Below are 12,733 nucleotides of genomic sequence, written 5' to 3'. Positions count from 1 at the left end.
AAAATGAATTATACTAACAGTGATCATTCAAAGACATCTCAGTGCAGGAAAACAAGCAGAAAGCAACATGTTTTCTGACAAAGAGGAGATGTTCAATCACAAACGTTTATGTTGTTCTGATGTTCTCTTATCAGCCGGTGATCATCATTCCTTACCATGGTATGCTCTGTCAGGTTGACCGTGGCACACACACACACACACACACACACACACACACACAAAAGAAATCTACAAAAGGGTGGTTAGAAGTTTGGGAAATGTGTGTTAATTTCCATTCAGTTGAACCGTTAGCTTGCAACTGCTCTGCTAAATAAACCACTTAGCTCTGCATGGCTGTGGACCACGAAATGGCGCACAGCTGTTCATTATTTCCTGTTCTCTGGGACTGGGTCTAATCAAACTTGTCATTTAATCTGGCTGCAGAGCCAAGCCCCACCCAAAACAAATTAAAAGGAGTTGGTAAATATTTCATCTGTATTTATTTGTGTGTCTGTTAGTGTACTTTCCATTTATAACATGAAAATGCTCCAAAAAGAAGAAGAAGTGCATGTGTGAAAGGCCAAAATAAAGTTGTGTGCTTAGTTTCCTGGAAGTTTAGTATGACTTAGTATTTTGTGTTTGGTACTATGCATGACAAAATTAGAGAGAAAAAGTAAAACTTGAAATGTTGTCACGGAGATGGATAAGACATGAAAAGGAGGAAGGTCTCTGCTTTATTTCATATATCTCTTTATTTTTTGTGGAACATATCTCTTGAAAAGCTCCCACTGAAGAGAAAAACAAGCTCACAGCTCGGTTTTCTAAAGTTCACAAGTCAAGCCGCATACAGTTGTACAAACAGGAAAAACTATTTTTAAAATCAGCAGATAACACTGGGGTTTCAAGAACCCACTCCAATCAGGTTTGACTCATCCAGAAAAGTCATCATAAAACAATCTAGCCATTACAAGCATAGCTTATCTTAAACCATCATTATATAAATGTACAATACAGGTACAAATGATGTCATTCTAGGTGCTTTTCATTTCGGATTTCAGGGGATAACCAGAGAATATGTCGAAAACATGTCACTGTCCAAGAAACAGTAAGAACAAGAGCACAGCATGGACACATTGTATTAATGTGTTTTTGGATATAAAATTTGAATTCTATCATTAATAGTTATTATTTTTTAGGTGGAATAGTGGTTGCAGATTTGGTTCCCGACCTGGGGCCTTTCTGTGTGGAGTTTGCATGCTCTCCCCGTGCCTGCGTGGGTTTCCTCCCACCGTCCAAAGACATCATGTTTAGATGAATTGGTGACGCTAAATTGTCTGTGGGTCTGAGAGTGAGGGTTAGGGACGGATAAGCGGTAGAAGATGAATGAAAAAAGTTTTTTTTTTTTACAGCAGCAGCACAGGTAATGAGATGAAATGAGATGTTCACTAAGCTTGCTGTCTCTTTTGGAATGACATTCATTTGTGCTGGCTGGTTTTAACTGAATTGTTGTTTCCAGCTGACTTTTGAAAACTGAGCAACATGCAGAAGATTTTTATTAAATATCTCCTTTGAATGAATCGGTACGATACAGATTACTTTTCTGGCATGTTTAATCGAAGCCGATATTGTGATTAAAAAAAAAATCAAGTCAAATTTTAAGGCCGTATTTTAACTTTAAATACAAGTCAAATGACTATTACTATCACCCAAAACACACTTTGTCGTAGTTTTTTCCCCCACAGGTCAAAGGTTACCACACTCCTTTTCTCTCAGCCATTGCTCTGTGATGACGCATGCTAAGTTGTTGCTAACTGGCCAAAAACATTGAGTGCTAACTCGGGTCGAAACTTTCTACTTGTCACGTGACATGCGTGGACTAGTCCAAGTGTGTGCCGCCGGGGGTGTTTCAACACAAAACTTCGGAGTAAGTTAGTTTAAGAGGTTGGTGGTAGTAACACGCGCGCTTTTATTTTTAGCTGCTAAATAATATCAATACTTTCGACTAATCGATGCGAAAGAGTATCGTAGTAGTAGAGTATCGACATGTCGATACGCCCATCACTAATTAGTAGTTGTGAATGCAGATTTCATAATGGCGGCTTGTTACTCCGCCAGCTGATGACGTCTCTACTTCCATTGTTGCTTTGCAGCTATGTCGGTGAGTTGGTTCCACAATGTAGAATGACATTCAGCGTTCAGGTCCAGAGTCTGTTTGTTACTGCTCAGAGCCGCTCTTTATACAGTTAGTAATGCTTTTCCTACAAACTAACAAAAACTTATCGCAACATACCAGCTTATATTGTGCTTGTGCAATGGGAATTACCTTTGAGAGAAAGCAATACAGTCTTTGACAACAATAAATTATATAAATGAAAAGAAAGTAAAAATATTTTATTACCGGGTATGTGTAAACATACTAGGAATTTGGTTAGTGTTTCTATCTTGGACCTGTCACGGGAAAGAAAAGAAAATATATAAATATATATATATATATATATATATATATATATATATATATATATATATATATATATATATATATATACATACATTAACATTAAAAATATTAGAAATGTTTGTCGTGGAGTGGTGTAGAAGATGACCAGCAGCTCCTGACGCAGGCTGAACTTCCTCACTGGAGCCTCTGCTGGGCCTTCTTCCTGACAGAGTCTATATGGGAGGTCCACTTCAGGTCCTGGGAGACTGTGGTTCCCAGGAAATCAAATGAGTCCACACAAGACGCTGTTCTGTTGAAGACTGTGGGGGTAGGGGGTAGGGTGTGCGGCATTCTCCTGAAATCCACTGTCATCTCCACCGTCTTGAGCGGATTCAGCTCCAGGTGGTTCTGACCACACCAGAAGACTAGTTTTTCCACCTTGTGCCTGTAGGTAGACTCCCCACCGTCCTGGATTAGGCCGTTGCGTAGTCTGCAAACCTTGGAACCTCGGGTCATCCGAGGTGCATTCGTTAGCGCAGAGGGAGAGCCAATTGTCCTCTGAACACCCACTAGTTCCTTTAACATGAGCATGTCTTTTATAGTTATTGCAAAGAACTGAGCTATTATTTATTTGATGTGTGATATGAAACATGCTATATTAGTTTATTATGGGCTGTAAGTGAACACGTTTATTTAATTACTCACACCCCATGTACCCCAAGATAATGCTGTACAAATTAACAAATTAATTAATCAATGAAAACAAGCTTGAAAGGGCTTCATTGAAAGCTCCTTCAATGGAAGGAAGCATTGTGGGTGGTGACATCGTCATGACAGACCGAGGATAGCTGGGCTAACCCCACTGACATATCATCAATACTGCATAGTGCTTTTAGAGCGGTATGGCAGTCATCTATCGCACTATCCATGCATTTGAAGTTTTAGGCAGTAAATGAATTACATTGCAGAATATTAACTAATGGAAGAGTGAAAAAAACATGAAATCCCTGCATTATTGTTTGTCACTCACTGGAAAAACTGCCACTAGATTTTCATCTCAAACAATCAAATCACACAAGACTTATGAGGCACTGGTTGACAGTTTTGGTATTTGCCAGTGTTACAGAAATACAGGCTACATTAAACTTACAAACACTATCAAATGTGGAATTTCAATAACTTTTGTCTCAAACTGTCAAGGCCTGACATGAATGGACTTTCTTGCCTCTTCAACAGTTCCCTTATTGCTTTGTCTGCTAATAAAAGGACCACAACAAAGTCCCAATTTTAAAGGACAAACTGGAAAGGACTCATCTTAACTGGGGAGCAAATATATCATGGAATCAAGTATTCAGATTAAATCAGATTAAATCTAGTCAGTAGACTAGAGAGAGACATAATCTTTTATTGTAATCGTACACACAATTAAATAAAATGTACACTCTGACATACATATACAGGCCCAAACAACCACATGCAGGGATCCCATATATAATGTGAACATGTGGAGAGGTTCCTGTTGCCCCACCATGAGTCTGCAAGTCACCGCAAGACCTTCACTCTGGGACCTGGCGCGTTTTTTTTTTTTTTTTTTTTTTTTGAGGGGGGGGGGGCGGTGCCTTGCTCAAGGGAGGCGGTGATGGCATCCACTAATCCACACTCTGCATTTCGTTGTCCGAGTAGGGACCAAGCTAAGTCCCAACCCACTTAGCCACTGCCGCCCCCTAGTTGTAGTAAGTGCCAGTACTTTGAAAAAATCTCTTTTGCCCAGCAGCAAATGTGATGTCTAATGTACTTCCATTTCAACATGTGCTTGCTGGTTGAGCATTAATATAAATGCCCTCATGAGGGCGCTATAAGCCTTGGTCAAACTCAAAGTTTACACAACCATTGTAATAATGAAACTAAGAGGATAGATGCCTGCGTCATTTAGTGAGGATGAGCTGTTGATGTGGGTTTAATGCACATATACACGTAAGTGCTAATGACAAATGGGTGAAATAAATTTATCAGTGGAAATTACTGCTGCATTTCTCTGTTATATTTTTGTAAATGTGAATTAAGATCAGTCACTGTTTGCTTAGGAGTTATTGCCACACCTGAAATAGCCTGAGTTTGTGCCTCTAATGTGTTATGATTTATGGGATATGTTGGCTCAGATGTAATGACATCACAAGAGACAAAAACTACAGCCACACTTATGAGAACTTTATGTAGATTGAGGTGTCTGTGTTGTCTGGTTTAGATGTGGGAGATGTACAGGTAGGTTTTGTTGATGCTCCAGTCAGACGGGAAGTCCTGGACTGCGTGGTTCTTGACATGTCTCTGCATGGCGACCAGGCTGTTGCAGAACTCCAGGCACACCGTACACTGGTAGGGTGTTGCCCCACCATGAGTCCGCAAGTGCTTGATCATAGCTGAGTAGTCCCGTGAGCGTTGGCCACAGAGTCGACACTCAAAGGGTTTCTCTCCTTCAAGCAGAGAAAAGAGAGAATGGGGCCACAGGAAGGAAGGCAATGGAGGGAGGGGTGTGTGATTACTTGAGAGGGGGCTTTGTATCTCTAGTAGTAGAAAGTGAAGTACATTCTCTGCCAGTGTTTTTCCATCTGTTAATTACATACACTATAGTCGGCTGTCACTTATTCATTGCTTAATTCTAACAAACTGGGCCTTAGTTTTTAAATAATCAGAAATGTTCTATGATTTGTATGTTGATGTGACAAAAACACCAAATAGATGTAAGATAACATATGTGTGTGTTTGAATAGACCGCACATTTGGCCAAAAATCTAAACAGAACATAAGATTCAGTTTTGTTTTAGGGTTAACTTACTAAAAGTATAAAATATAGAAATCTCACTATCTCGCTGTAAAGTGCTTAAAGTGAAAAAGAAAACATTGGCTCAAAAATTAAAAAGGACTTGTTAAGAATTCATTGGAAAATAGTCATAAATCTTCCCTTTTGTTCATAAACACTATGCTAATAGATGATCTGTCTCTCACGTCCCATGACGTAGGCTGAATTTTAATATTACTCTAATGTCCATACTCATCAACAGGGATGGTATTTAAATGATATCTAATGTACAATGCTAAAGTTTAGATAGTCTCTCTTCACTTTGGAAAATAAGATTGAATAGATAGTGAACGGTGTGTTTACCAGTGTGTACTCTGTGGTGTGTGTCCAGTTGATGCTTCAGGCTGAACTTTTTAGGGCAGTGTTGGCACTGGTAGGGTTTATCGCCTCTGTGGTCTTGTCGATTGGATTGTGGTTCATGCTGCACCACGTCTTCTCTTCCACAGAACCGACACCCTGTGTAAGCCTCACCTGCGCAAACAACGAGACGGGGCAAAAACAGGTGAAGGTGTGAATTTTGCGGTGGGCAGAACTGGCCGAGCTGTTCACAAAAACGTGGTAAGAATTGTCGGTCTGTTGTCACACATTAGGTCTTATAGGCAGCGGCGTTGGTGGCCAATGAGTTGATGAATTTTCCCCCCTCCAAGAAAAAAAATAAATAAAATTGACACAACAGTGATGAAAAAATTCTGTAATTGGTCTGCAAAACTGTACTGGTGTGAAGTACTGCTTTTTACCTTTAACACAAATCACTAATCTAAATAACCATGTGTTGCCACCATAATTCATTTGTGAAGGCAGTTTTTTCCAGTAGGTTATAATGCTTATTTAAATTTAGATGGTTAATGAAATACATTAATTAATTATACCTAAAATCAAAATAATCTTGAAGAGGTGTGTTTATGGTCCGTATCCAGTTGCAAAACAAAACATAAATTTTTGGAAGCTTAGTTTCCTGTCAGCACAAGTGCTGCATCCTGGTGATTGTTTTATAATGACAAAGGTGTCACTTTAACAGCTCTGAAGTCTCTGAGACATTATAGACTTTTTTTAGTTGTGTTTTTTTTTTTTCTCTGTAAGAACTTCGGCTTCACAGTACAGACAGGATGCTGAAGTATGAAGGGGAGGGGTATGCTGTAAAAGGAGAGATTGAAAGAAAACCACAATAATTGAATGCTCACCATTCTTCACATCCCAGGAAGACTGTTTGTCATTAGCATACTTGTTGACCAATATTTCTCTTCAGTTCTCTCTTTAAGACTACCAGCATCTAATACAAATATTGTTAATCTCCTGTGCTGTCCCCAATTGAAATACACTATAAAATTTCAGCGAAAAAGTGGAAAGATGGAAAAGATAAATTCACCTAGCAACATTCAATACGGATACTTGGATGCTTACTTTGTCCTCCTTTTGTCTGTATGTTGTTACACATTTTACATATTCAGGTATTAAACTCTAAATTAGAGACAAATTGAAGATATTCGCTGCTGCTGTGGAGTACAACGTCTGTAAGAGTATTCTCTTGAAGTATGAGCATAATGTTCCATTGAGTGGGAGACAGACAAACATATTTATCAGCACAAGATTCTCCAAGATCAAAGTTCTTACACACACCTGTGCCCATAACCACAAAACTCTGGTGTAGTCAATTTTTGTGTTATTGCAGGGACTTTCTTATCGCTAATTAATCAAAGTTGTTATAATCGATCCATATGTGTGACATAGGACAAACCGCTGTCACAATGTAGAACATACTGTACTGCATGTATTTAGCTGAATCTAGTAACCACAGTACTGCTCCTGCTGCACCATGCTCTAAAAACCACAACTCTCTTTATCACTTTCCATTACGTAGTAAGTATCATGAGTCTACTGAGGTTAGGGGTCATAGCAAGAACTGTCATACTGTCTTGTCAAATTGATCAGTTACATGCAAAAAAGTCATTGCTACGGCCTTAATCACGCGTCATAGAAAATAATGGTGTGTTCACTGTATTGTGATCATTAATAGAACAAACATTACCTGATGGTGTGGAGGCTGATTCCCGCAGCAATGGATCACCCAGGAGACTTGTTTTGCAGTGTCTGCAGTCTTTAACTTTCTCCGTGATAGATTTGGGTACTTGAGCATAACTATGGAAAACGGTGCAACGGTTGTAAAATACAAATGGATCACATCTATTACAATTATCTAGAGGCAGTCAGTTAGAAGCAACGGTCAAAAAAGAAGAAGTAGTCTTACTCTTCCCAGAGATACATCACAGAGGTAAAGTAAAATTTCACTAAAAATTAACTAAAATGTAATTTCCTATCATATAATTTTGTATAATATTGAAAATGTATCAACCTGCATATTCTACGACATTGTATCTCATCACAGATGACATTTAAACATTGTTTAATTCTTGTCCATCGTCACTCACTTTACAGCACCTTTTAAATTTCAAATAATGAGTAGAAAGAGGAAAATGATGAAGTGACACCCATTATTTCCACAAATAAAAACTAAACATTTTTTGTGGTGCAGCCTTGGCCAGTCTAAACACTGAAACTGTTTCAGTGGGTGGAAACTCTTTAATTTTGCAAAGGAGGGGAGAAATTTAGGGGGCTCCCCTTAACACATTGTTTAGGTACATCGTGTGGAAATCTACAGAATATGTATAGAACTGAAAAAAGGAGGAAAGTCACCTAAAACCAAAGCCCACCAGATATTCAATCCAACTTTACCACTTATATTGTTTTTATCCAGAAGTGAAGGAAATATATATATATATGTATATATATGTATATATATGTATATATGTATATATGTATATATGTATATATGTATATATATATATATATATATATATATATATATATATATATATATATATATATATAGGTGTGTGTGTGTGTGTGTGTGTGTGTGTAGGACTGACGAGGAAGAAAGGGGTTCACAGGTGAAACTGCTCTAGTTGGAAAGATCAAGTAGGAAAGGCTCAATCACACGCCTCATCTGCCCAAACAGCAGTGAGTCAGGTGCTTTAGCTGTCACAAGGGAACAAATGAGCACATCAGGGGATCTAAATGACTCTGAGACCAAATAGGAAGACAGTGAATTAAAATAAAAATTTTAACACTGTTTGAATGGTGACTTACCTTTGCTCGACACTGTGAGTGACCTTGCTAAATTCTCTCTGGCTGGGTTTTCTTTTCAATAGGCCTTGCTTGAGTATGCCTCCCATCCCTGCTGCTCCGGTGTAAAGGTTTTGTGTACAACGTGGATAAAAGTCTGAGTAACCCATAACAGAGTTGCGAACTGGGTTTTGAAAGGCCAGTATGGGTAGCATGTGGGGGGGAGTGCAGAGGGAGAATGGATAATCTGCTGTGGACTGATTTGGGGACTGACGAGGGTGCGATGCGATTAAGTTTGAATAGCTCTCTGCTATCTGCCTCAGGGTGGTCACAGAGCTCCACATGTTCGAGGAGAAGGTCCAGGGAGGAGAGAAAGTGGTACTGTTGCTAGCAGGTCCAGCAATAACATTGTCTCTGTTGTTGACTTTTGATGATGAAGGGAGCAGTCTGTGTTTCTTTCTTGGGGGTGACAAGTTTTTGTGGTACTTAGTGGAATCTGTGGGTGCGAGGTTTTCCACGATGTTGTTCTTGCTTGCCTCTTGGAGTTTCTTCTCTCGAACAGGGCTTGCGTTTTTCTTTTGATCTATCTCTTTTTCTTCCTTGATATCCTTCATCTCCCCTTGTTTGTCCCTGTCCACGGCTCTACAGTCAAGGGTGTCCAGCTGTTTCTGGCACTGACCCTCCAGTGACTCCATCTCTAAGAGCTGAGCAGCTCTTAGCAGCAGGTACAGGTCTTCCACAGACACCTCGAGAGTCTGCGTGTAAGTGAAGTCCAGGACCTGCTGGAAGGTGTGAGGGGAGAAGCACTCCAGTGTACAGTGGGCCGGGATGTCTGTGCCACTTTGGGCAAGCTGCTGTGCCAGTCGCCTGCTCGCACAGGCCAGTACGAGCCGATGAGCCCTGAATATCTGACTCTTGACTGAGATCACGACATCACAGAGTGACCCCGAGCGACGCAAAGCGTCTGCCTGCTGCAGGAAGTGGAAATATTGGGTGTTGTAGATTCTGATCATTTCAGAAGTTTGTAGAAATGTGATTAAAAATCTGAAAGAGAATTTAGGAGTGGGGGTTGGGGGGGTGGGGCAAAAACAAGATCTAATTAGGTCATGCCCACACTACTGTAAAATTTGTTCCATCAGTTTTCTAGCTGGTAACCAGCTCTGTGACATTTCTAGATAAGTTTGACTACAAGTAGGAAAATCACTTTGCAAATCAGCTGCAGGAATTTGATTGCGATTAACAGATGCAATGCTTCACTGTGGTTTGTACATTTTTCTGTTCCATCCTTTCCAGACAGCATTACCTGTAGTGAGATTTGAGGGGGCAGATTGCAGCAAGAGAGATTTCATCATTTGTTTATGTTGTTAAAATTAAGCGTAATAGTAGTTTTTACTCTCATCAACCCCTCAAAAACAAATGACTTTTTAAAGAAAATAATCCACATAAAAATGCTCTAGTTACGGACAGCAGAAGATACATGTTAAACTCTGTAGGAAGGAAAAAAAAAAACCTTTAGATACATCATTGCCTGATATTGTGTCTGAATGTCTGGTTGATGTGTGGAAATGTACTCAGTTTTCTAAAAGCTTTGATATTCGGTGCCACAAAGCCAGTTACAGTATATGAAACCATGACTAATGACTGTACACATGAGTAAAGTTTGAACATCAACAACAATAAGAATAGCTGTTCAGGCACCGTAAACAGCAAATGCAAGTTTGGAATATGTAAATGTGTTAAAGAAATATGTGAAGTTAATAATTTTGAATGCAGAATACACAGATTAAAATGAAGTGGTGCGGTGAATGTACAAAGTACCGGATGATTGGAGGGTTGAAGGGTGCCATTTCAACAGTCTGATGTCTATAACGAACTTGTGTGATTATACAGTGTGTGGTCGCTTTCTGCAGCCGAGGTCACAAGTGCTGTGAGCGAACACAAAGTAGTTTTTTTTTTTTTTGCACCCCCATTCATTCCCTTGATGGTGACTGTAAATGGAAAGTAGATGTGAAACGATATGACATTCAGTTGTCTTTAGTTACTGGAATCTTTGCAAATGCGTTGCAAAGTCTCCGAATCTCTCTCTCCGTTAATCAAATTCAGCACTGGATGAACAGTAGTGAATTAATGTCTTCACTACTTGAAGGCATTATTTTAAAATAACATTTCAGGGATTGCCTCATATGTTGGGTAGAATATTAGCTTTTTGTAACACGTTTGTCACCCATGTGAATTCTACTTATTATTTGAATGATTATGTATTGTAAATAGATTATACGGCACATAGCATGCATTAAATAACTGTGCAGTGGTTCCAGTATCAGAACCAGCAAACCACTGAGATTGGGTAAATGTCTCTCAATTTAAAAAAAAAAAAAAAAAAAAAAAGGTTTTAGAGTTTACAGTAACACTTTCTATATTGAATATGGAGAGTATGTGGCATAATTGCAAACTGAGCACACATTTGAACCGTCTGCGTATGTGAGCATAGAGCAGTACTGTATCCGTGTTTACAATACACCATTTACGGCCATTCGGAAACTTTATATAAAAATGTTGAATTAAGCCAGATATTACCTGTTATATTCGTATTTATTAACTAGCTAGTGACAAAAAGTTATGCATTTTTGATTCAGATTAAAACGGCCTACGTGCAATATGAAGCTACATTTGTACTGTGATCATTTTCACTCATACAACTTGCACTCAATTTTACTTTTGCACAATCTTAATTCCAAAAATGCTAACTGTAATAATAAAAATGACAATGATCTTAATGATAATACCTAATAATATATCATCAGGCATTAGTGGTCACATAGCAGCTGCACTAAAATTTAATATAATTCAGCAGGTAAACTGTGCGCAATGATAAATAACTTTAATTTATTTCACATGCAAACTGATTCTAGTCATCTGTTGTTATGTAATGTAAAAACCTAATGCGTAGAAGCATTGCTGTGTGTTAGTAATGAGTAAATGCGCAATTCATGAATTTGAGTTTCAGATATTTATTAGATTTTACCTTCATATATTACAACTTCCCATTCACATTAATGTTATGCCACTTACATGCTCTGTGTCTAATTTATTTAGTTATCGCCATGAATTGTACCTGTAGTATTAGCCTCCCAAAGATCTGCCTCAGCCTTAAATATATTTTGCAGTTGTATTGTCTGCTGCTCAATTTTGGTTTCAGTCCTTTCTAAACTTTTCAACTTTTTTTTTTTTTTTTTTTTAATTTCTTAACTTTGTGTAATTGTAATTACCTTTGTTGTAAACAAACTTGTGCAAAAATCAAATTCCCCCTGATGGTGCTCAAATATACATCTCACTCTTATAGAGTTGTGACATAAATAGCGAGTCTTTGAGCGTCTTACAGTCACAAAAGGATCTCATTGCATTCGTAGGGGAAAACCATGCATGCATGTCAGATTTACACATCCTTTGACAAGACTTGAACCTCAAATCAGCTTCCCCGCAGCTCAAAAGTAATGGACTGGAGTCACAACAGAGAAGCCAGATCTGAAAGTCTCCACAGGCAAAAGAAGCGCTATAAGAGCGGTACACTACTTTGTGGTTACAGTACATCACAGCAAAGGGGAACAAAGATTCGCTGTTTTGGAGTGTATCTTTGCTGTTCAGTCTTTTAAAATAAAGGAAACTTGAATGAGAAACTTACCTGGTCTTTAGTGAATATTCGCCCTGGTGGATGGCAAGCTACCTCATGACGTTGAAGGAACTTGAAGTGACATGTCGCTCTGAGTGCAGGTTTTACTTTGGGACAGGGTGGTTTCCTCATCTGCCTCAACAGTCCCTCCTCTTCAACTCATCTGCCCCTCATTGGCTCAGTGATTGAGAGAGCCAGTCATGAGCTAAATTGTTTGATAAAACAAACAGCACTTTCTATTAAGTAAAGTTTCTTTATTTTGTTTGTTTATTGTCAGTAAATTGTTGAAATAATTATAATTGAGAATGTAATTTCATATTGTCTTTCTTGTGCTCTACGTTGTTGGAAGGACACGCAAAACAAAAAGTAAACAATGAAAACTTTAAAATGAATGTATTTTCTGAACCTGATAACTTTTTTTTTTTTTTTTTTTTTTTTTTTTATCCAAACCTCTCTGTGTGTGAAAGCATGTGTGAGATTGAGAAATATAGAGAGAAACGGGGGCAGTGGTTTGAGGGATATTTTCGTGCCCTATAGATGCTGTATGCCGGTACACGCTACACCTAATTTCCTTCCCTGGTGCATCACCCGATGGTCACTACATTAATAGGCTGTCGTGCTGAGACAAAAACCACATCAAAAACATTCATGTGTGGGAGGAAAGATGCAG

General features: G+C 38.7%; 1 protein-coding gene across 1 annotated transcript; it reads right to left on the bottom strand.

Moving 5' to 3' along the window:
- Window positions 1-3,801: 3,801 nt before the first annotated feature.
- On the bottom strand, window positions 3,802-12,165 carry zbtb32 (zinc finger and BTB domain containing 32). The gene is made up of 5 exons (XM_029505409.1): window positions 12,076-12,165; window positions 8,418-9,437; window positions 7,300-7,409; window positions 5,577-5,744; window positions 3,802-4,887 (listed from the first exon to the last, which is right to left on the bottom strand). The coding sequence occupies exons 2-5, from the start codon at window positions 9,404-9,406 to the stop codon at window positions 4,658-4,660; spliced, it is 1,497 nt and encodes a 498-aa protein (XP_029361269.1). The 5' UTR covers window positions 9,407-9,437; window positions 12,076-12,165; the 3' UTR covers window positions 3,802-4,657.
- Between the last annotated feature and the right edge of the window lie 568 nt (window positions 12,166-12,733).

The sequence above is a fragment of the Echeneis naucrates genome, chromosome 6, assembly GCF_900963305.1.
Source record: "Echeneis naucrates chromosome 6, fEcheNa1.1, whole genome shotgun sequence".
NCBI classification, from domain to species: domain Eukaryota; kingdom Metazoa; phylum Chordata; class Actinopteri; order Carangiformes; family Echeneidae; genus Echeneis; species Echeneis naucrates.
Note: the sequence above shows the minus strand (reverse complement) of the source record. Positions and strands in the feature narration are given on the sequence as shown.

What these genes read in the sequence shown, in the direction of transcription:
- zbtb32 (XM_029505409.1), bottom strand. Translation starts at nt 9,406, where the DNA reads ATGATCAGAATCTACAACACCCAATATTTCCACTTCCTGCAGCAGGCA. An exon ending in ACTCACAGTGTCGAGCAAAG is followed by an intron (nt 7,410 to 8,417) that starts GTAAGTCACCAT and finishes CGTTTTCCATAG; the next exon opens with TTATGCTCAAGTACCCAAAT. An exon ending in ACACCACAGAGTACACACTG is followed by an intron (nt 4,888 to 5,576) that starts GTAAACACACCG and finishes CTCTGCTTGAAG; the next exon opens with GAGAGAAACCCTTTGAGTGT.